Here is a 24,633-nt window from a genome sequence, read left to right as displayed (position 1 = left end):
AACAAGGTTTAAATAAAGACAAAATGGCTCTTACAAACAGTATTGAATGATTTTGAGAGAAAGATTACCTGTCTGAACTTGAACAATTAGGCTACACATCAGAAATTGTTGCTTGGTAGCTCGATCGATTTATTTTCAGACGTTCATTGAGGCCATCTCTGTATTGGCCCAAGTTGAGGAAACAGTCGTCTGTGAAATGTTTGGACCATACAAAACTTTGGGAAGTTGTGTCGGCGCATTTCCAGAGAAAATAAAATTAACCCATTGTTTCTTCAGAGGCTCGGATGAAGGAATTAAATAATACTTTTGTGTTCATTTGTACAGCCGAACACTGATCAACTGCCATGCTTCGCTCGTTTGCAAGCCATGATATCTCTCGAGGAAAAACTCAAATCGCGCTCGCGCTTTCGTACTTCCTAGCTCATTTTCTCATGGGCGAGCTAAATTCTCTGGGCGGGCAAAGCAGAGAAAGGGGAGGTTACCTTTCCTCCGTATGACGACAATTTTCCTGGTTACAGGTTCCCAAAGACTGCTCTGTGTCAGGGTAACAAAAGGTTACCTAGCCTTAAATACCCAGACCAGAACAAAAGGGTTGTAGCAATATTTTTCAGAGTTTGTTTTGGGTCAATTCCTGTACCCCAGGGGGTAGCACCTGGTCTCGGGGGGACATCACCCATGGAGGAGAACAGGATTCTCCTATAAGTTCTTAATCTTTCTCCAATTACCAATGACTGCAATGAAATTAAGACCATTTTACCAATCGCACTGAGACACTTAAAATGATACCAAACATGAAAAGTAAAAACAATAGATTACATGATACATCATATATAATATATAGGCATTCTTAGTGAACTTTTGGTGACTTGACCCAGGGGGAGAGGGGACGAGGGAGAGGGGAATGAAGAGATAAGGGAAACATGTTTGGACATGACAATGTCCTGTGCTCTGTCTTTGCGTTCTTCTGTCCAGGGTGCGTTTTATTGCTTTATGGTGAGTTTTATCTCAGCTTTTCTCTTCAGCAGGAAAATCAGTTCTTACAAGTCGAAGTTCGCCAATCTCGAAAAAGCCACGCCGATATTGATCCTCATTTTATTTCTCGTTTAGTCCCAAAGTCTGCTTGCCATGGTCCATAATGTTTGAACCAAACAACAACAGCATGCCGCTAAATAATACGCAGTTGTCCACATCTGTCGCCATGGTTACTATGGCAGTACAAGCGGAAACTAGGGATAACGCGGATATTACGTCATTGACAGGCGACAAGTGACAAGGGATGGGCACTATTTAAAATTGTTAATTTCTCTGAATTTACGAATTCTTGGAAACATTTAGGATAATGTAAGTACATAATTGAAAGAAATATATAACACTGTGCAAGTGGTTTTGGGACATATAGACATATATTGATACAGAATTCTTACATATGGTACCTTTAAAGACACCTAATAATTTATAGAGATGGTCTATTTTGTATTGACATTTAAAGTATTATGAGGAGTAATACTTTATAATAAAACCATACACTTAAATAATTAACTTGTGTCATGTTTTTCTATTTCAAGTCTTCTGCAACCAATGTAAAATTTAAGTTGTAAATGAACAGTTGCATTTCTTTATAAATTTAGCTTCTTCATAAATGTGGTCCAACACCCTTGGTATTACATCTGAAATTGTATTGGTTTATTTTCAAATAGTTGTGTTAACACGCCTGTTATTATTTCAGACCAGGTTCAGTCACATTCCCTAACATGTTGGAACAGGAATGCAAAATGATGGAAGGACTGTTCAACTGACTGCTCAGGTTTTGTTATTGACTGTTATTTGCTGAGCGAAAAAATAACTTACAATTCCAAAATCTGGTCTCTGTTATCATCTGTAGGTGCAATTAGATGTTTATTGGTTTGGTTTTGCAGTGTGAGTAATGCACCCAGGACAACCGCACATGCTGTTCATCATTAGCTTTGATAGAAATTTTCCTGAATATCTATTTGCATTTCTTCATCTGTTCCTCCCTCTGCCCCTCCCTCTCTCGTTCAATCTCACAAGGCTTCGTATTTCTCAGTTTCTTGTTTCTCTCTCTCCCGAATATTCATTTTGTGTTCATATCTTGACGCCGTTTATACATATGGCATGTGATGACTCTTATACCGTCCAAATCATCCCTCTCCAGAACAGCCTCTACAGCCCTGATGCTCTGCACTGCTTCCACTGGGTAAGAGACTGGGGGCGGCTGGGTGGGGTGGGGTGGGGGGGTATTCGGGGGATGTTCCTCAGATGGGATGGGACAGTTCATAAAAGGGAGCAAATCGTATAAAAAATCAGGACAGTCTATTGTGATTAAACTTAAAAAAGAAAGATTGCAAAGACAAATGTTGATTGTAAATTTGTATGAAATTCGCAGTCTGAAAGTTTAAGACTTATTTAAGCAAGAGGAGAACTGGCCCCTGACTAGCCTGGGTTCTCCCAAGGTTTTTTTCTCCATCCAATCTGATGGAGTTTTGGTTCCTTGCCACTGTCGCCTTGCTTTTGGCTTGCTTAGTTGGGGATATTTAATATTCAACAATATTATTGAACTGTGTTGTACTACTTTCATGTTATCACTGTGAAGCTGCTTTGATGCAATCTGTATTGTGAAAAGCGCTATATAAATAAATGTGACTTGACTTGACTTGACTTATGTAGTTTGCATACTTGGGCAGGTTGAAACGAGGTTAGAAGGTTAGATGGCTTAAACAAAATGAGAACTATGTAGGCCATGTACTGTATTTTAAATACTTGCCAAGGTGTTCTCAGTTGTTGCTAAGCATGTCTTTGATGGTTGCTGAAGTGTTCTGGTTTCTAGGGCATTGCTAAGTGGTTGGTTTACAGTTGTTAAGATGTTTGGTTGCTAGACGCAGGGCCGTAGCTAGAGGATTCGGGGCCCCCTGAAAAAATATTGATGTGGGCCCCCACCACCCTCCACCAATATCATATACTGTACAATAGATGAACATGGAGGCCCACATATAACAGAAGATGGTGATGTTGTTGTAAAACCTTTATTTTAAAAGTTAAATGTTTATATAAAAATTACAACTAATAAAAACTAACAAAAAGCAAGAAATTGTTCAATAATAATAAAAACCAAAAAGTAATATTTTTTCCCCCCATCAGTCTGTTATAATTCATAAATCAAAAAGTAAACATTTAGAAATTGACAAGAATGCAGTCTAATTAAAAAAATAAAACCATTTATTGCCTTATTTTTTTAATAAAGAGAATATGGAACTGGTAATATTATTAAATAAAGCGAATACATTTATTCATCCAAGTGCAGTGTGTTGTATTCGTGTTTTCTCGATGTTTTAAATATCATCAGCCGGCAGGTCAGATGCATAATGCAATGCGTCGTGACTCGTGTAATTTCTTTAAAACTCTAGTTACATTAGTGTAAAAAGACAGGAATTTAGACCACGTAATCATTCGGTCGATTGCGGCGCGCACCGATAATAAAAAATGACTGTACACGGCAGACTGTAGACGGAAGTTTTCTAATTCCCAGCGAAATAACAATAACCGGTCTTTAAGAACGTCTTGATCGACTGGGATACAACCACTCTCCTTGCCTCCCTCTCCGTCTTTTCCTGGCATTTCTGGTACCTGATTTATGTTTTCTTTTCCCCGACATTTTTCAGTAAGTCAGTCTCCTGCTCTTCACCAAGTTCATCGTTAACTTCAGGCTGCCGCCTCAACTCTGATTCTGTTCACGAGCTGGGGTGGGACTTACAATTTTATTGGGTCTGATGTTTGTCACTGACTGGGACTGAATAATTAATAAATACTTTAGGTCGGACTAAACCATTTTTATGGAGGTAAGAGAAGCAGATATTTGGAAAAATATTTACCCAAATTGCACGTTTTTGTGGTTTTCATTTAAATCTCAGGCATACAACTAATATAAATATTAGAATTATTCATACAACAGGGGCCTAAATAGTATAACTGCTGGATTTTGTGGGGCCCCCTGGGCAGCGGGGGCCCCTATAATTGTCACCACCTTTCACCCCACTAGCGACGGCCCTGGCTAGACGTAATATGTTCTGGATAATTGCTAACGGTAGCTAAGGTTAAGCTAAGGTTCTAAGTGGCTGCAAGGCAACTGATAGAACTAAACATTGGATTTTCATATGTGACTCTGTAAAAGAAGTCCAGAAATTTTACACACCAGTCTGTTATGGTAGGGACATCAACTTGAACAAAACAAACTGTGATTTGTGGCTTTACATGTCAGTCAGACGGCATCTTCGACCGTGAAGGTCTGGCTATGCGAGACTAGACAATTGATAGGGAATTGCTAAGCAGTTGTTAAAGCAGAATGGCTAATCTCAAATAAAATTGTAATTTAGATACAAAAGTGTCAAGTCCTCCCCAGTCTAGGGTTGGGAATGTCAGTGACAAGGATAAAAAGAAATAAGGAACTGTATTTTTTAACAGCTACGTCCCTGTCCTGTCCAAGCTCACAGACAATCATTACAGGACGAGAGTATAGTCGCAGAACAATGGCTCTTTATTCGCAAAACAACATAAATAACAGGAAGTGTGGATCTTCAGGAGGGGTTCAGGCCAAAATAAATGGATGAAATTTAACTTATCTAATCACTTACCTATCAGAGAAAAATCCAAAATAAGATTTGAGAGCCTTCCCTTACTCCTTGACTAAACAATAAACAGGAGAAAAAAGAGATTGAAAATGGCAACCTCCTCCCACCGGCTTCTGAAATAAATATTCGTTACAAAGAAACAAGGAAAAATATCTCAATCACAGAAATGAAAGCTTAACATACAAAAGTAACAGAAAGTGTACAGTCTCTTGATCTTTAGAGGCCAGTGAAAACACTGCAACTCACGATAACTCTTAAAATATGTCTAACTGCTGCGAGCCAACAGCTACCACAACACTACAACAATAACTGTTGCAGCTGATCCCAATTAAGCACTGCACAGAGGGAGAGAGAAAGAGAGAGAACTGCACACAATACACAATATACACTCACCTAAAGGATTATTAGGAACACCATACTAACAGGGACGTGCACAGGGGGGTTGCTCAGGTTGCCCGGGCAACTGCCCATATGCCCTTCAGGTTGCCCTTCCGAGGAAAAAAATAAATAAAATAAAAAAATCGTACAATGGATGCAGAATTTCACGTAGGCCTAGATAAAAAAAAATCAAAAAAATCGCAAAGCCTCATTCACTTCCATTCGGGCACTCAGCTCAACTGTTTACGTGGCTGCCGCGCTGCACGCGACCGGTGCGTAAGACCCCGCAAATTACTTAAGGCCCCGCCTCCATCTCGTGTCATAGCGCGTCAATTAATGTGTACAACATCCATGACAAAATGAAGCGAAACTATCCTTTTGGTCACGAAAAGAGGAAGAAGAAAAAAACCATGAGAGTGAATTGCGGGAACAACAATCAGGTAAACTTGTGTTCTCTCCTCTCTATGTTTGATGTCAGCAAAGTTTGATGTTTTTCGGTCTTGCTAACCTAGCTGGGCAGGCAGTGCATCTCTTGCATCACTTTGTGCCTGACAAAAGTGAGAGTAAAATACAATTATTTATTACGTTTGTTTTTGATAAACGACAAAGTGCAACGGTGTTTGTTTACTGCAGCTCAGAAAACATAACCGCGTCGCGTGTGTTATCGTGGGTTCATATGCGCGTGCACGAAATGAAATGCGCATTTTTCAAGCAGAAATATGTGGAGACCAGACATATACACAATACATGCACGTGAATGATGGCACTCGCAATCAAAGTACACATTATAAAACAAGACAGTGATTATCTAGTCTCAGTGTAGTTAAAAACTCTAAACAACTGCACTAATTATGCAAGATAGAAAGCAATGTATTGACAATTTTACATTGATTGACTATTGATTTATAGGCTATATTGAATTTAAAATGTTGATTAGCTGGACATACTGGTCAATATGAATGCACATCCCTCAGTAAATAATAACCATACATCAAGAATTGCCTCAACATGCATAATAATAATAAAACAATCATACTGATGCCGAAAATACCCAGGCTGTAGAGAGAACCAAAGTTAATCCCAAAAGCCAAAGGATCCCAAGGAGGGAGGATTGTATTGGGAGCACTGAAGTGTCAGGTGTGACTGTGTGGCAATGGCAAATGGTTTACATAGCTCACGAACTGAATACGAGCAAGAAGCACAACTGAATGTACGGGAAGCCAAAAGGTTAAAAAAGGATTGTATTTTTTCCCAAAATCTAAGCGTTTTTTTTTTTAATACAAGCGAGTTTTTCCATTCAATCCAGATTATTTCTTTTCAAATAAAATTAATAAATAAAAATAATTAAATAAACTAATATGAGGAACTCTTTTTCTCATGTACCTCATCTCTGACGCGGGGTGCCCTTTTTTCAGGTCAGAGCAACTGCCCCTCAAAATTCCTGTGCACGTCCCTGCATACTAATACTGTGTTTGACCCCCTTTCGCCTTCAGAACTGCCTTAATTCTACGTGGCATTGATTCAACAAGGTGCTGAAAGCATTCTTTAGAAATGTTGGCCCATATTGATAGGATAGCATCTTGCAGTTGATGGAGATTTGTGGGATGCACATCCAGGGCACGAAGCTCCCGTTCCACCACATCCCAAAGATGTACTCATTGTCATGTTCAAGAAACCAAGTAGCCATGGAAGTAGCCATCAGAGGATGGGTACATGGTGGCCATAAAGTGATGGACACGGTCAGAAACAATGCTCAGGTAGGCCGTGGCATTTAAACGATGCCCAATTGGCACTAAGGGGCCTAAAGTGTGCCAAGAAAACATCCCCCACACCATTACACCACCACCACCAGCCTGCACAGTGGTAACAAGGCATGATGGGTCCATGTTCTCATTCTGTTTACGCCAAATTCTGACTCTACCATCTGAATGTCTCAACAGAAATCGAGACTCATCAGACCAGGCAACATTTTTCCAGTCTTCAACTGTCCAATTTTGGTGAGCTCTTGCAAATTGTAACCTCTTTTTCCTATTTGTAGTGGAGATGAGTGGTACCCGGTGGGGTCTTCTGCTGTTGTAGCCCATCCGCCTCAAGGTTGTGTGTGTTGTGGCTTCACAAATGCTTTGCTGCAAACCTCGGTTGTAACGACTGGTTATTTCACTCAAAGTTGCTCTTCTACCAGCTTGAATCAGTCGGCCCATTCTCCTCTGACCTCTAGCATCAACAAGGCATTTTCGCCCACAAGACTGCCGCATACTGGATGTTTTTCCCTTTTCACACCATTCTTTGTAAACCCTAGAAATGGTTGTGCGTGAAAATCCCAGTAACTGAGCAGATTGTGAAATACTCAGACCGGCCCGTCTGGCACCAACAACCATGCCACACTCAAAATTGCTTAAATCACCTTTCTTTCCCATTCTGACATTCAGTTTGGAGTTCAGGAGATTGTCTTGTCCAGGACCACACCCCTAAATGCATTGAAGCAACTGCCATGTGATTGGTTGATTAGATAATTGCATTAATGAGAAATTGAACAGGTGTTCCTAATAATCCTTTAGGTGAGTGTACATAACATCACCAAGAATGCAAATAAACAACAAAAAAAGAATACTTTACGTCCAGGGACGTATGAAAAGGAAGAATTTTTGCTGAACTAAATATTTGTTTTACATAATACTAATTTGTTTTACATTATAAAAAATTTCTGTACGCAGAGCAACTGTTTTTACTGCCGAACAGGCAGGTTCTCGACCAATGCAATAATCTCAAAATGGCCAAATATCAGTTGATTGATCAGATTATCAATATCACAAACAATTGTTTGTGAAATGTTCTCCAATATATGCTCTAGTCATAATGCTTTATTCTGTCTATTTAATGTGCCACCACACTTGCAGTTGATACTGTAGTGTGAGGTTCAATTTGTATGCTGTTTCGTTAAATGAAGGTATTTCTTTCAGCTGAAGAGACGTAGAGATCTGGAAAGACAGAAGGATGTCCTGTGGGCTGGACTGCAGGTTGTGGAACAGACACAACTGTGGTACCAGAATCGCCTGCAGCTGAATTTACGAAGGCACATTAGCTTTACGGGAGACATGGAAGGAGAGGTACATACCATCACAAAACACACCTGAGTAAAGCTGTCACATAAAAACAGAAGTATAGGTTTAGGGTTAGGTTTAGAATAAGTTGACGTGTAGTTGCAGTGTGTTACTGAAATATACACCTAGAGGCCTTTTCCTGCAGACTTTAATTCAAACCCTGCACATTTCTAAATCTCAAAACCCTCTATGGCTTTTTAGAATATATATACAAATGCAATTTAATTTGGAAGCATAACAACTGAACATCTACAACCAACTTAGAAAAAAAATAGAACTAAAACCCCATCTAACATATTTTTCCCAAAAGTCAGATTTCTAAGGCTTGTTTTTGATTTACAGACATAAAACATTCTATTTAGGTTTTATTTATTTTTTTCAAAATGTGTGATGCTGTGGATCCCTTGGACCAGGATTGAAATCCACTGGCCTACACACAAAGCTAAAAAAAAATGGACTAACTCTAATCTAAACCTTAACATTGGGAGCCCTGGTGTAACTGTTATACTATGAAATTGATGTTGCTTAAAAAACTTTATTATCTGATGTTGAACGGCTATCAATGAATAACCCCCAAATAATGGTTTCATTATGGCATCAACCAGAGGGTACTTACTTAATGTTGCCGTCACAAGCCAACACAGAAGATCATCCTTCCCACTTCTGTATTTGTGATTGTATGTCACGTTCAAATGAAAAGAATAAAAAACTGAGGCTTGTATCATGATGGTAGTTAAACAAACTCAGGGTTATAGGATTAGTTTCGAGTTTGACAAAACCAAACCAATCTAATCAGGCTTTGTTGGTTCTATGAATGCTGATAATCAAATTTGTCTGTTGACTCAGGCTTTGACCCTGAGTTCATGAAGTGTGTGCACATGAAAGGATGAAGTCAGTAGCGAACAACCAATCACATGCCTTGAAATAATATAGACACTGTGATTCACTTCTTTCTCTCTTTGAAAATATGAAGAATTTAAATGCATTTACATTGTAAGAAGAAAATATTTTATATAAATGCAAATATACTAAACCTTTTTATTTGTACTATATTTGATGTTCTTTTTTGACATTACTGTCCGAAATGTGTAAATAATGAACCTATACCTTACAGGGCAATTGCTCCTGTGCTCTGCGGTCCTGTATGCAGCGTGTTAATGGGAGTATGGGTAGTTTGATGAGCGACTCCTGTATCTGGAACAATCTGGCCCCAGAAGAGACTGGAGGTTCAGATTGGGACCTCCGGTGGAGCAATGCCACACTGGTCAAGGTGATGATGAGTAATAATAATAGTGGTATTTTTGTTGTGTTTGTTTCTGTTGTGCAGTATCAGATTCAGCATAACATGCACTGTGTGGATTTTATATACAGGAAGTTAATCGACGGAATCAACAGATTTCCATGTTGGAGCTTGAGAAGGCACGACTTCAGCAGCTGGTGTCTTACAGCACATCTGATTGATCATATCCGCACATTTACAACTGTAATCACAAAATGGTTTCAACCAAATCAAACAGAGAATTGCAAATAGTTAAAATAGCTTTGAAAAGACTGAATGTTAAAATCAATTTAAGCTCTGGTGTACTATTGTAACCTGTCTTCCATTATTTATCAGAAAGAGACCCATAGTTGTTGTTGAACAGATTGAATTTAGACTTTTATTCAGAGGTGTAAAGTCCAGGTTCAGAAAGTAAAAGTCCTCCTCAGTATTTTGTTCCAATCACCTGGATTTGCTAATTAGCACAGTTTTTCAGCCAGGAGATGAGTTCATGGGTGGAATAAACATATGGCAGGACTTTTACTTTCTGACCCCTACATCTCTGCTTTTATTCACATATAAACATTGATCAGTGAACATAAACAGAAGCTCAACCGATCCTGCTTGATTCTTGCGAAAGCTCAAACGTGATGCGTTTAAAGTTACAAGTAAATTACAAGTTACAACCTCATAGGTTCTCGCATGTCAAGCGAACATGCTTGAGCTCTGCTTATCATAACTGATGTGTGCATTGATGAATGTTTATATGTGGATAAAAGCCTAAATTAAAGCTGTTCAGCAGATAAAGTGATCGTGTCTCCACAGAAAACTTGGACTAAACTGCTCGATTCAATGGAGGGACAGAAATCACACAGGTTTGAGTAAAAATTAAAGTCCTGAAGATTTGGAACGACATGGGTGTGAGTAAATGATGACCGAAATTTCATTTTTATGTAACTATCCCTTTAAAGGCCACTGTATTGATAATTGCACAAAATATGGCTCACAATATCTGACAAATGTAAGACATAAATCCAAACTGTCAGATGTCAGTGACACAATGCACAATGCATGACACAGCATTACATTAACATTCATTGCCACTGTCACTGACATCAAATCTAATATAATGTAATGTTAGGCCTATATGAAATTCTAATTTGCTCATAATTACCGTAAGCAACATAATCTGTTCAATTAAACGGATGTATAAATTAGCAATTTTCTATGTATTAGTGGCATTTTTAAATTTGGACATTTTTAAATTATTTGAAATTATTATTGTCACCTGTCCACCGCTGGGCCCAAATTCATTACATTTTTAAAACAGTAATATCCTATACTAAACCTAAACTAATCTTGACAAACTTTATATAATTTGAAAGCTTACAATATCTAGTTTCCATATTTGGTGATTGATTTTCAAAATAAATTACAGAGGAGCCGTAAGTTATCAATTTGCAACAAGACTATTTTCATACTCCTAAGGTGTGTTCAGACCTTTATTTTGAAATAGTGATGAACATGAAAAATCATGAAAGAAGGGTAGAATCCTCAGTTTGTTTTCATGCCAAGAGTTCAGAAGATAGCATCCATTCAATTATTTTAGAAAAAAAGGTCTGAATTTTTTTTAAATATAAAGAAAAAAATGATAGATTCACCATTTGTGATGTGGCAGCAAGCTATAACGCACATACTTGTTCTTGTTATGTGTTTCTTAGAGGTTGAATTCATATCAAAATCTGCCAAACTTCTCATATTACTTCTGAATAGGATGTCTACTTCATAAGTTGTATGAAAATTGTGGAAATAATGGTTCATATCACTCAAAACACATGGAAATGGAGGCGCCCTTATATGGGCAGTAATGGAGTCTGGTTGTCATCTAGTGAAAAAGTTTGGTTTCATAAACTCAAACTTCTATAACTTTTTTTATGTTTCACTTTCTTAATTTATTTCACTTCTACAAAAATCTGCCAAATGTCTTCTTTAAAACAAGACCAATATTATGTCTATATATACTCTACAGATAAAGCGTTGTTTATAGGCAAGACAAGTAGTTTGTTTAGGCATGGTTTGTAGGGAAATTACAAACCTGCGCACACATATTCAAACGAATATAACTATAGAATCAATTTTTAATGCTCATGTGAACGCCATCAGGTCACAGGTTCGCGTTTAAAGTCTGTTTAGAGAGAACACCGTCGTCTTAGTGGCCCCTAATGTAATAACAAATGATAATTTTGCTGGAAGTGAATCAATCAAAACCAACTTTAGCCAGAAATAATATTATTCAAAATCGCTATAAAGCCAAAACAATCTCTGTTACCGTAAATTGTATGTTTATCTCTGTAAAGCTGCTTTGAAACAATCTCCATTGTTAAAAGCGCTATATAAATGAAGATGACTTTACTTGACTATATTCCAAAGCATTCTTGAATTACAACCATTTAAGTTTGAAATGTGCATTTTCATGTATATTCAAAAAAAAGGGGGGTGACACTTAACAGGTTAAATACTTTAAAGAAACAAGAACTTTAATATTATTGTTGTTGTTATTTTTATTATTATTAATGAATCAACCATCCTTTTGATTCAGCTCAATTCAAGTTAATGCAAAACTAAAATGGAATTACAGATAGTCCAGCAGAGAGCAGCAAAGTCTCATAAACAATGAATGCAGCATGTTTTCAGAGATCCTGTTTAGTTTGGTTCCCAGTCTGGTTTTCGACTTCACAGCTTGTTTTTTTAAGCATTGTGGTTGTCATGTGAGATAAATCCTTATACTGTAAGAAGAATTCATTATATTTATCCGATTTGGAATTTGCAAACCAGTTCTTGCTATATATAGATTGGGATCAAGGCTTTACATTAACACCCGCAGGTGGATTTCAGCAGTGGCATGTAAGGTCTGGTGTTGTGCCAATTTGAACTCCCTGCCAAATTATTACCCCCCTCGTTGAGGCCGCAAATCCTAAACCCACCTGGGGACTCAGAGGGGTAATAATCTGCCGGGGGTCAGAATTCGGCACAACACCAGTTCACAGACGCAGGTCAGTAGAACGAAAAAAAAAAAGGCAAGGTCTTACGACGCACTTTTAAAAAGTTGAATTTATTTTAACTTGAGGGCCGCATTTTGGAATGCCGTGTTCCGCACAAGACGCAAGACAACGGTTAAAGACATCTGTCTGGTCCGTTTAAATAGAAAAATAATGGAAAAGTAGCGCTGTGGAATGGAAAAACGACTCCCCTACTCCCACTAGCCACTTTGGCGGGTTGAAATAAATACATGCGCTGCGGGTTTCAGAGTAAAGCACGACACTTTAATTATTTACATGCATGCAGATAACGTATTTCTTCTTCAGCATATCAGAGCTCCTCCGTTCACAGTTAATGCGGCTCCACACAAACTCAGTCTCTGCATGTGCTGTTTGTTTGTGATTCCAATAATGTGCATTTGGGAACGCATATAAAGTCTTACCCGCTTTGTTTCATAGCGAAGTGTTGCACTTTTGTCATTTACATGCATGGAGTGTTTCAGCAGCTCGATTAACAAACTCCACCTCTGCATATGCTATGAGTTTGGGTTGCTTATAACGTTCATCTGGGAACGCAACTTGTGCCATTTAACCAGATTTGTAAGGTAAATAATTTATAAACCTACACCGACACAGGAGAATGTTTCTAAATATGTGAATTGTTGTTAATCACGATTTCAAAATAAATGTTTAAACCATTGCTCTGAGTTTGCATGTTTTGGTGCCCACATGTTCTTGTTCAAGAAATTACAGTGGCTATAGCATATCTATTGTTGATGTTTAAATTATGTAATATAATTACATTATGTATTTTAAGTTCAATAAAAACAAATTACTTGCTTTTGATACTTAATTTGAACCAATTATTATTATCTCATTGTTATTACAGTATAATATGCATAAGTCATTTTAAAGGCCATTGCTCACTTAGGTATTTTTATCACCACACCAAAAAATTTGACAGCCCAGATTAGATTAAAAAAAAAAATCAAAATTCATCAGCATTGTTTCGCACTTTGTGACTTTCAGTTAAATAAAAGATTATTTTTCCAGTCATATATTTCCTCATTGAAGATTTGTTAAAAAATAATGTTAAAATGTTGTCTAAGGGTGCTCCGAATTGATTGGGCGCCGATTGTTATCAGTTGATAATAGCTTTATGTAGTTGGATCGGTGGTTTTTGACTTTATTTCTGTCATACGTCTATAGAGGTTCTTATTGAGAATTAACAGAGGTTTAGATATTGTGAGTTTCACTTGAAGACACCATGATGGTGATCAGTGTTTGCTTTAGTTGGGCTCTTGACCTTGACTTTATAACACCAGTTTTTCTCTGGCTGCTGTAACCGTGTGTTTATAAAACACTTTTGTTGTGGCACAAAAGAAAATATGATCAAGTGTCGATGGTTGTGTTTTGATGAAGAAAATCATCATTTAGTGACTTGATTCACTAATCTTTTCCAGAGCCTAATCTCAAAGTAAACAGGTGATTTGTTTAAATTTTGTATTATTCATTATAATAGAACTAACACACACCTGCACCTCATCATCACCCTCATCACTGCCTTGACAACTACAGACACCACACCCCAGCTCATCGTCCGGTCTCGTTTTCACATTGTGGACTATCTCCCTGTCTCCAATTTCTCGTCCTTCCACAGTGTCTCCATTCCCTCCTGTGTTCATCTGCCTCATCACCCACCGTAATATCTATCATTCTCTCCACTTGTTATTCAATAAACTCACTGTTACCCTTCTATCTTCCTCTCCCTGTCTGCCTTACATTACAATATTATTGGAAATGTGTCTTTTCTGCATTAACCCTGACTGTTTCATCAACTATAGAATTCGAAACATATTTTAATCTTTTTGCTATAAAGCTATTATGTTATAATAATTTTTCAACAGTATGACTGGACGCCAATTTTCTATGAAGAAGGGATCTTTATTTAATTTTGGGATAAGAGTTATTAACCCTTGGCATAAAGTATGGCTGGAAGTAATGTTTTCTCTATGCTTTCCGCATAATGAATGAGGCATTTATATAGCGCTTTACACCCAAAGCACTTTATATCAGGGGGACTCTCCTCAACCTTTAAACCTTAAATAAGAATTATGACTAAACAGCTTATAAAATTCAGAGCTGAGTCCATCTGCTCCGGGAAATTTGTTGACTTTTAAATAATTTATAGCTTCCCCTATCTCTTTCAATGTGATAGAGGCATCACAAAAGTGTTGATCTAAATCACTTAACTGGTTTATGTTAGGTAAAGATTAAAAAAAAATAATTCATGTGTTGTTGGGATAGTTTAAAAGTATACAAATTTCTATAAAATATGGCACAGAACTTTAAAGGGATACTCCACTTTTTTTGGAAATAGGCTCATTTTACAACTCCCCCAGAGTTAAACTGTTGAGTTTTACCGTTTTTGAATCCATTCAGCCGATCTCCGGTTCTGGCGGTACCACTTTTAGCATAGCTTAGCATACATCATTGAAGTGGACAAGACCATTAGCATTTCTAAAAAGAAAATGACCAAAGAGTTTCGATATTTTTCCTATTTAAAACTTGACTCTTCTGTAGTTACATCGTGCACTAAGACCGACGGAAAATGTAAAGTTGCAATTTTCTAGGCTGATTTGGCTAGGAACTATACTCTCATTCCTGCGTAATAATCAAGAAACTTAACTGCCGTACCATGAGAGCAGCAGGTGTAATGATATGACGCAGCGCCTGAAAATAGGCCACCTTCCGTCAACACAACGGAACTATTTTCAGGCGCTGCGTCATATCATCATATTCGTTTATTCATGTGATGTGCATTGTAAGTCTTTAATACTTCAATTCCCTCCGAATTGGCTATCAATGTCAGGCCAAAGTGCGCCCTGACTTTGTCGCACAATTTAGAGATTCTGTGAACCTATCAGTAATTTGATGTCCTGAAGCAGAAATAGACAGGTGAAAATTATTAGACATTCATGGTAAACACTGCAAATCCAACCTGATCTCATGGCAATTCGTACGAATTTTACGAGGTGGCTAATTTTTGCTAAATAGTACATATTTTACGAGTTGTCCAATTCGCATGAATTTGTACAAATTACCTCACCCCTAAACCTACCCATCACTGAGGTTTAGACAAATCATACGAATTTGAAAGATTTTTGCTAAATCGTACATATTTTACGAGTTGTCCAATTCGTATGAATTCGTACAAATGACCTACCCCTGACCCCACCCCTAAACCTACCCATCACTGGGGTTTAGACAAATCGTACAAATTCGTACAAATTGGTTGTGAGATTGTATAGCACTTCTGGTGGCACCGTTATCTCTGGAAAACAATTCCAATGTACCCTCTACTAAAATAGGATATTTCAGAAGTTTAAGAAAGCCTTCATCTTTATACAGTTGGCATTTGACATCAGACAAAAGAGAAACATTGAAAGACAAAGCATTTTCTTCATTTCAGCGAGCCAGAAAATCAGTGCATGTGAGCGTGTGTGTGATTATGGAATGTTCACTTCCCTTATCTGTAGCAGCCGGCTGCGCATCCAGACCTAGTCCCAAATTGTTGTGGCAAACAAAATTATATCACTCAATAAGAGACAAACATGTACCAATTGTCTTTAAATATCATTTATTTCACTTACAAGGAAAGGTCAGCAATCATACAGTCATTCAGAGTGGCTGCAGAGTGTGACAGTGAAGGGAGTGCATTCCTCCTTTATAGTCTTGCTTCCCAGAATGTTATCTTTAGATGCTCAGAATAGGAAAAACTTAACTCAATTAATACATTTCACTGTAACTTCTACTAGTCGTGTCATCATCAACTTTCTGTGGTTTTGGATCCTCATAATTAGACATTTGAAGCATTTGGTTTGAGACTGTACTTTTCACCAGTGTCACCAATACATTGAATTACAAATGGTAGGCACATCAACACCAGAAATCCTATTAGATTATTATTACACGCTGCATTTGGATCTCTTGCAAACTCTTGATTAGTTAGATTCCTTAATAACTCATTGGATGAATTGCAAAGCTTAAAGCTTATTTTCGTGTTGCTGTTCTCATAATTGCTGTATGAGATATTTATAAACAACTGTGCCTAGGGTCTTGAAGTTCTATCACACCACATGTAGCCACTTACATGTATGCTTACTTGCCATATGTAACTCTTTAGGTATTTACAACACCACTGGTCACTATATGATAAAAGTGTGAAAATGAATCCTAAGTATAAGTTTATATTAGTTCAAGTTTGCTCTGTGTGGATGTATTGTTCTGTTCCAGTGATGTTCTGTGACTCAACCTTAAAGGGAAAATACACTCACCTAAAGGATTATTAGGAACACCTGTTCAATTTCTCATTAATGCAATTATCTAATCAAGCAATCACATGGCAGTTGTTTCAATGCATTTAGGGGTGTGGTCCTGGTCAAGACAATCTCCTGAACTCCAAACTGAATGTTAGAATGGGAAAGAAAGTTGATTTAAGCCATTTTGAGCGTGGCATGGTTGTTGGTGCCAGACGGGCCGGTCTGAGTATTTCACCATCTGCTCAGTTACTGGGATTTTCACGCACAACCATTTCTAGGGTTTACAAAGAATGGTGTGAAAAGGGAAAAACATCCAGTATGCAGAAGTCCTGTGTGCGAAAATGCCTTGTTGATGCTAGAGGTCAGAGGAGAATGGGCCGACTGATTCAAGCTGATAGAAGAGCAACTTTGACTGAAATAACCACTCGTTACAACCGAGGTATGCAGCAAAGCATTTGTGAAGCCACAACACGCACAACCTTGAGGCGGGTGGGCTACAACAGCAGAAGACCCCACCGGGTACCACTCATCTCCACTACAAATAGGAAAAAGAGGCTACAATTTGCAAGAGCTCACCAAAATTGGACAGTTGAAGACTGGAAAAATGTTGCCTGGTCTGATGAGTCTCGATTTCTGTTGAGACATTCAGATGGTAGAGTCAGAATTTGGCATAAACAGAATGAGAACATGGATCCATCATGCCTTGTTACCACTGTGCAGGCTGGTGGTGGTGGTGGTGGTGGTGGTGTAATGGTGTGGGGGATGTTTTCTTGGCACACTTTAGGCCCCTTAGTGCCAATTGGGCATTGTTTAAATGCCACCGCCTACCTGAGCATTGTTTCTGACTATGTCCATCCCTTTATGGCCACCTCTGATGGCTACTTCCGGCAGGATAATGCACCAAGTCACAAAGCTCGAATCATTTCAAATTGGTTTCTTGAACATGACAATGAGTTCACTGTACTAAAATGGCCCCCACAGTCACCAGATCTCAACCCAATAGAGCATCTTTGGGATGTGGTGTCCATCCCTTTGTCCATCCCTTTATGTCCATCCAGGGAGCTTAGTGCCCTGGATGTGCATCCCACAAATCTCCATCAACTGCAAGATGCTATCCTATCAATATGGGCCAACATTTCTAAAGAATGCTTTCAGCACCTTGTTGAATCAATGCCACGTAGAATTAAGGCAGTTTTGAAGGCGAAAGGGGGTCAAACACAGTATTAGTATGGTGTTCCTAATAATTCTTTAGGTGAGTGTATATTGCCTATGGGGTCAGATCCTGTTCCTCAATGGCATCTGCTGAAGCCTTAGCAAGCAAAAGCCTCCTGACCAGTTCAATCACACCACATGTAGCCACTTAGAAGTAGGCCCACTTGGCATATGTAAATCTTCAGCTATTTACACCACCACTGGTCACTGTATGATAAAAGACTGAAAATGTATCCTAAGAATAAGTTTATATTAGTTCAACTTTGCACGGTGTGGATGCATTGTTCTGTTCCATTGATGTTCTGTGACTCAACCTTAAAGGGAAAAGATATTGCCTAGGGGGTCAGACCCTGTTCCCCAATGGCATCTGCTGAAGCCTTATCAAGCAAAAGATCTCCTTACCCGCTCGAGGCATATGTACCCTTCAGGTCCCAGTAAGTTCTCACCAAGGTGGTAGGGCCCAGCGATCCATTTTGCCACTTAGCATACCTTGTTTATTCATGTAGAATGCCTTCCAGAGAATAAACATGCACACGCTTTTCATTTCATCCAATGGGTTAGCAAGGAATCAAACGAATCAAGAGTTCTAGGCTTTGATGGGTTGTTCTTATTTATTTTCATGTTGCTGTTCTCATAATTGCTGTATGAGATATTTATAAACAACTGTGCCTAGGGTCTTGAAGTTTTATCATACCACATGTAGCCACTTACATGTATGCTTACCTGGCATATGTAACTCTTAAGGTATTTACAACACCACACGACGGTTACACGACGGTCATCGGTTACATGATAAAAGTGTGAAAATGAACCATAAGTAGAAGTTTATATTAGTTCAAGTATGCTCTGTGTGAATGTATTGTTCTGTTCCAGTGATGTTCTGTGAATCAACCTTTAAAGGCACACTGTGGAACTTTTCAACCTTTATAATATATTACCAAAACCCATTGAGATGGTACATCGACTTACAATAGGTTGAATGACACGTCTGCCGTAGCCTGAAGGTGTCTGTATCGCTTTTCCTAGCACTATGTAACTTCGGGGTTCGGGTAGGAACCCGAGCACAAAAAGAACTACAAAAATCAACCGCTTTACGGCATACGTCACTTCCCCCACCACCCACAACTTCCTCAGATTCTGACGTGTGTGCTCAACTCGCGTTTGATTGCCGTCTGTATGTTTTCGTCATGGCCGAACCAACAGCTACAAGGAAGAAGGCAAAGGTTTTGTCAGAGGACACTAAAAAAAAAGAAAAAGGCATAGTGACAAATGAAAAGCCAGGACGAGGATCACCATTGGTCCAGCGTTCGCTCGCTGGCGTGAGCTACAGGAGGAGGATGGGTGCCCGACCGATGCTAACGCTTGCCTGCACACAAATGCCGTTTCCAAGGTGACACAGATAAATCATATAAGCAGTGTAGTATTTTCTGGTATTCCGGCCACAGCCGATGGTGTTATGAGTGTAATAAAATGCCCACAGCCCATTGTTCATTTCTACACACAAACACAGCCCGCCACAGTGCAGGGCTCGAACAAATAAAATCGACTCATGTCAAATGTACATTAAATGTAGTGAACGTTCCCACGACTCAGTGCCCACAAACACTACACACAACATGTCCCACGGTTTCTGTAAAACGAAACCAACACACATAAGTTACAGTCAGCTCAGGCCGACGGTGTTTTTAGTGCAGTAAATGTGCCCGGCCCGCCGTCCCGCGCCCACATTCACTCACAGACATGTTAGCACTAAGCCGCTCGCTCTCTCTCAGCAGACTGCTATAAGGGAATCGAGCGCGGCCAGGCTGCCCGCCTCAAACACTGCAAGCACACACAATCTAAAGACACGGGAAGCTGACCCACTGTCTATGGGCGGACCGGTTGACTGTTTGTTGACTTTTGCGACAGTGCTGCAGTTCATCCATTGGGTTATCAAGCAATCAAACTAATCAAGAGTTCTAGGCTTTGATGGGTTGTTCTTATTTATTTTCATTTTGCTGTTCTCATAATTGCTGTATTTGATATTTATAAACAACTTTGCCTACCTAAATAGCAACAATGTTTCGGCCCAGATCCGGCCCATATCTGGCACCCGTGGAATGATGATCTGGCCCACATGCAGCATAGAATGACGGCCCTTGAGTGGCCCACTCCTGTTTGCCAGATCTGGGCCACAAGCAGGCCATAGCAATGCCACATGTCAGCCAAGAGCAAAGAAATAAACCAGAACTGGACCTTATCTGAGCCACAAAATATGTGTAGATTAAATATTGAGCCATCTCAGCCTTAATAAGCCTGTTAACAAGCAGAATTACTGGAGGAAAGAAGAGAACATAAAGAGACGAGTAGAAACACAAGAACTACAACTGACTTCAGCCACAGTCTTAGATGAAATCAACTGAAGATAAACGATGACATTAAAGAAAACATACATATTAAGTTACATATTCATGTTTAAATATTATAGGCTAATGTTATTTTTTTATTTAATCAATGTTGATTATGAAAGTGAGCATGCAGCATGAGAACGATATGATACATCATGAGATGCACAATATGTCTGGAGACATGGAGTGGGTAAGACATGATTTTGACCACTTCATTGAGTTTTGTTTTGTTTTGTAGAAAGACTTTTTTTAAAAGATTTTCGTTTTGTATAAATTCGTTTTGTATAAATCTTAATTTTGATCAATGTTTTATCATCCAATTGCCTGTATTTACAGTTTTTTACAATCGCTATGACAGTTTTTTCAATACATTTAACAAGTTTCCTAAACTCTTAACGCACCAACACACCTAAAACACACAATTGGCAAAACGGTTAATTTCATGCTCAAAATCACACATTGTAAACTAAACTACAAAACTAATTTTCAAAATACAATAATACACTAACACAATACACTATGTCTAACAAAACACTGCAAACATGTTTCAAAATCAAATAATTATTCAAAACACTAACACATGTTCTCTTCCAACAGGAACATTTAGTCAATCATAACACAATGACAAAAAAACACTATCATCAGCTGAAATTACAGAAACTGCATTATTTTATGTGTCAGGTATGCCCTTATACAATAGACAGTATATTGTATTGACTATAGATTGTGTTTTGCACTGTAGTTTCTTTTGATGCCTCTCTACATTTTTGTTTTCTTGGGTTTAGTAAATGCATGCATTTTGTTTCTTTTGCTGCAGAAATTCAATACAAAAAATGAATGACCATCTCAGAGTAGCTTTATAGAATGTACAGTTTATGGAAAAAAAAAAGACAGAGACAGAATTGCTGCAGTAAAGACTTTCTTTGCAAAAGGCCATTGCTGCAAGATATACAAACATAAAAAGCACTGGAATAATAATAAAAAAAACAAAGTAATCTTCTAATCTGCTCGGTCTTCTGCATTTGGCCACATATTCTCATCCACATCACACCTGATATCTTCTCTGGCAAGGCATTGTGGGAAGAATCTTTTGGCATGCCTTATCCACCCCTGGCAGTGTTCAGCTGTGATGTCTTGGCATGCTGCATCCATTGCATCCAGGAGGGACATTTGGTCCTGTGGATGATGGTCAAAAACCCTCCATCTCCAGGATGAGAAAAACTCCTCAATGGGGCTGAGGAAAGGGAAGTAAGGAGCAAGGAAAAGGGATATCATCCTAGGATGGGCGTCAAACCATGCTGTGACTGCACGGGAATGGTGGAATGCCACATTGTCCCATGTGATCACGTATATTGGCAAGTGGTCTCTCACCTGTTCCCATTTCTACCTCTGGCACAAGTCTTTCGTGCAGGTCTTATTTCATTAGTTACCCTAGCTCTGGCCCTTCTTTGAGCGCCACCACCACGCATCCTTGTCCCACTCCTCTCCCTTGTCCTTGTCCTTGTCCCACTCCTCTCCCTTGTCCTTGTCCTTGTCCCACTCCTCTCCCTTGTCCTTGTCCCACTCCTCTCCCTTGTCCTTGTCCCACTCCTCTCCCTTGCCTTTGTCCCACTCCTCTCCCTTGTCCTTGTCCCACTCCTCTCCCTTGCCTTTGTCCCACTCCTCTCCCTTGTCCTTGTCCCACTCCTCTCCCTTGTCCTTGTCCCACTCCTCTCCCTTGCCTTTGTCCCACTCCTCTCCCTTGTCCTTGTCCCACTCCTCTCCCTTGCCTTTGTCCCACTCCTCTCCCTTGTCCTTGTCCCACTCCTCTCCCTTGTCCTTGTCCCACTCCTCTCCCTTGCCTTTGTCCCCCTCATCTCCCTTGCCTTTGTCCCCCTCATCTCCCTTGCCTTTGTCCCACTCCTCTCCCTTGCATTTGTCCCACTCCTCTCCCTTGTCCTTGTCCCACTCCTCTCCCTTGTCCTGGTACACGTCTTCCTCTACCTAGTGCATTAATTTTTCTTTCTTTCTTTTGTTGCTCAATGTTGTTCCCTTTCCACAAAAGATCAGCCCAAAAGGTCATCTTTTATACCATATGGTCATGCGATTGAAATAACCTCAACACCTGAGTGTGTTTTCTAGATGGAAATCAATTCAATCAGCTGTTTCTCAGTAACAATAGAATAAAATACAGGGGATATATTTGTTTTTCAATTCACAATATAAACAGATGTTTACCTTGACTTTAGCCTGTAAGGTTAGGTTTAGAACATGCTGTTATCTGTTCTGACATACAGTGTTAAAGCATGGGTAAATTTGGCAGTAAAAATTCATTGTTTTGGTCTTGTTTGAGCTTGTGTGTAAAAGAAGTTCAAGCATTTTAAATTTGTGTTAATTGTATGCATTTTGTGTTAAAGCAACAAGAAATGTGTTAATAGTATAGCTTACACAGACGGATGTAGTGCTAACTGTGTTAAGAGTTTTGGAAAATTGTTAAAAGTATTGAAAAATCTGTCATAGCAATCGTAAAAAACTGTAATAAATAAGAAGCAAATATATAGCAGACCATAAGGCGTCGGCACGATCACTTGCATTGCACTTGAACTAGAGGGCGCCGAAACTCAGCTTGTGCCTCACAGATTTGAGAAATATAGGCTATCTATTATAGAAAGCTTGAAATGTCTACCCTTTAAACAAAACTATTCAAAACAAAAAGAAATAGGCTACTCTATGATTCTGTAATCCATATTAAATGTGCATTTCTTTCTGACGTTCATGGCGAGCCCGCATCGTCAACTTCATCTTTGCAGTGACACAGAAAACACCAGTTTATTAATAAACAATTACATGTCTCCTTGCTATTTGTGACACATTCATAATCATTACTTTTGCCGGTTCTTTGTGGCTAGCTTTATGCATGCGGTCGTGCGCTTGAGTGCGGCTATATTACGTAAACGCTCATTATCCTGTACATAGCCTATTTAAGTAATTAAATTAATATAAAGGGGCGATTTGTCCACTAATGGCTTAAATGAACAACTACTAGTCGACTAGAAAAAAACTTTAGTCGAAGGCAGCCCTTATTCCACATATTTCCGAACCAGGCCATTCTGGGTTGAGCGCGCGACCCTGAGCGGAATGAGCGAGCGGAGCGGAATATTCAGAAATGCCCTCTCCGCTCACATGCTCTGATCGGAACAAAGCATGACAAATTCAAACTTTATTTCATTTTCTTTGTAACTTGAACACTCACTACATTAGGCATAAGAGCGTTAGTTAAGGCTGTTCATTGATGTCCACTTCATCAATTATCCATCACGTAAAATGAGAGGCCAAGTCAAATAAAATGTTTTATTTACGATAATAGTGATTGTCGGACGAGATCCCTTGGCTTCCCTTGGCTTCCGGGAGAAAACGCCACTGAGAACGGGGATGATCATTTCTGAAACAAATATATATATATTTTTTACTAATGTCATATTTAATCACTAAATAATATATGCATATTATTTAGTGATGCGCTGCCTTATGCTAGCCTAGGCTTCTTCAGCCACAGGACTACGATGAACAGGCAACAGCATACAGAAATAAATAACGCTAAAATGCTCGGCGGCAGTATAAGGGATTTAAAACCATTTCTTACCTCGATTTAAAGTGCACCAAACATGGCCTTGCGTTCAGGTGTGTTGCTGATGAAGCTCCGAACAAGAGAAAGTATATCCAGCCTGTCCAGAATGTCACTATGTATGTACATTAGTGCCAGATGTGTCAACCTCTTCTGGCTTGTGCTACTTCAGGTCCAGGTTTTCAGTCGAGTGGTGAGAATGATCTTTCTGATGGAGCAGCTGACACAGGTAGACATAAACAAAGCTCAACAAATGCCTCAACTTCTTTAAATAGCTCTCTAGTTTGGGGATGCAATGATGAAATGAATTCAGCAAACTCTTTCAAACTCGTCTCTCCTAGGTCACCCAGTAGGCCTAGAGTTAGTTGCATTTGTAGGTGTGAACGATCAAACTTTTCTGGGAGTTGCATTTCTTCATTCAGTCCAGACAGGTTTTGATTTGCAGCTTCAATAAGAGTCGTTTCTCTTTGTCCAGCCACTTTAATTCCATTTTGATCAAATCTTCTTTTAAGCTCAGTTTGGATTAAGTCTACTGCTTCAAAGAACTGACGTCGCCACTGTGCTTCTCCAGATTTGCACACGAGAGCCTCTGGTTCTGAAGTGTTGTGGATGCGAGCTGGGGTTCTGCTCAGTCTGGAGGGATTTGGCATTTTCAAATTGTTGCATCTTGCAGCGGTGTTAACCTTCTCC

The 24,633-nt window shown here is 39.1% G+C and overlaps 2 protein-coding genes across 2 annotated transcripts in view; both read left to right on the top strand.

Annotated features, from left to right (window-relative positions):
* Positions 1-24,633, top strand: part of slc37a3 (solute carrier family 37 member 3) — a 307,587-nt gene that overhangs the window by 146,631 nt on the left and 136,323 nt on the right. The window lies entirely within an intron of this gene.
* Positions 2,080-9,690, top strand: sapcd1 (suppressor APC domain containing 1). Its single transcript, XM_056260364.1, has 4 exons — positions 2,080-2,215; positions 7,982-8,128; positions 9,237-9,392; positions 9,494-9,690. The coding sequence occupies exons 1-4, from the start codon at positions 2,129-2,131 to the stop codon at positions 9,581-9,583; spliced, it is 480 nt and encodes a 159-aa protein (XP_056116339.1). The 5' UTR covers positions 2,080-2,128; the 3' UTR covers positions 9,584-9,690.

The sequence above is a fragment of the Rhinichthys klamathensis genome, unplaced genomic scaffold (assembly GCF_029890125.1).
Source record: "Rhinichthys klamathensis goyatoka isolate OS25496 unplaced genomic scaffold, OSU_Roscu_1.1 h1tg000176l_1, whole genome shotgun sequence".
Taxonomy (NCBI): Eukaryota; Metazoa; Chordata; class Actinopteri; order Cypriniformes; family Leuciscidae; genus Rhinichthys; species Rhinichthys klamathensis.
This window is presented reverse-complemented; position numbering and strand designations above follow the sequence as displayed.

Coding starts and splice junctions, on each gene's coding strand:
- sapcd1 (XM_056260364.1), top strand. CDS start 2,129: ATGGCATGTGATGACTCTTATACCGTCCAAATCATCCCTCTCCAGAAC. Junction 8,129..9,236: donor CGGGAGACATGGAAGGAGAG/GTACATACCATC, acceptor TATACCTTACAG/GGCAATTGCTCCTGTGCTCT. Junction 9,393..9,493: donor GCAATGCCACACTGGTCAAG/GTGATGATGAGT, acceptor TTTTATATACAG/GAAGTTAATCGACGGAATCA.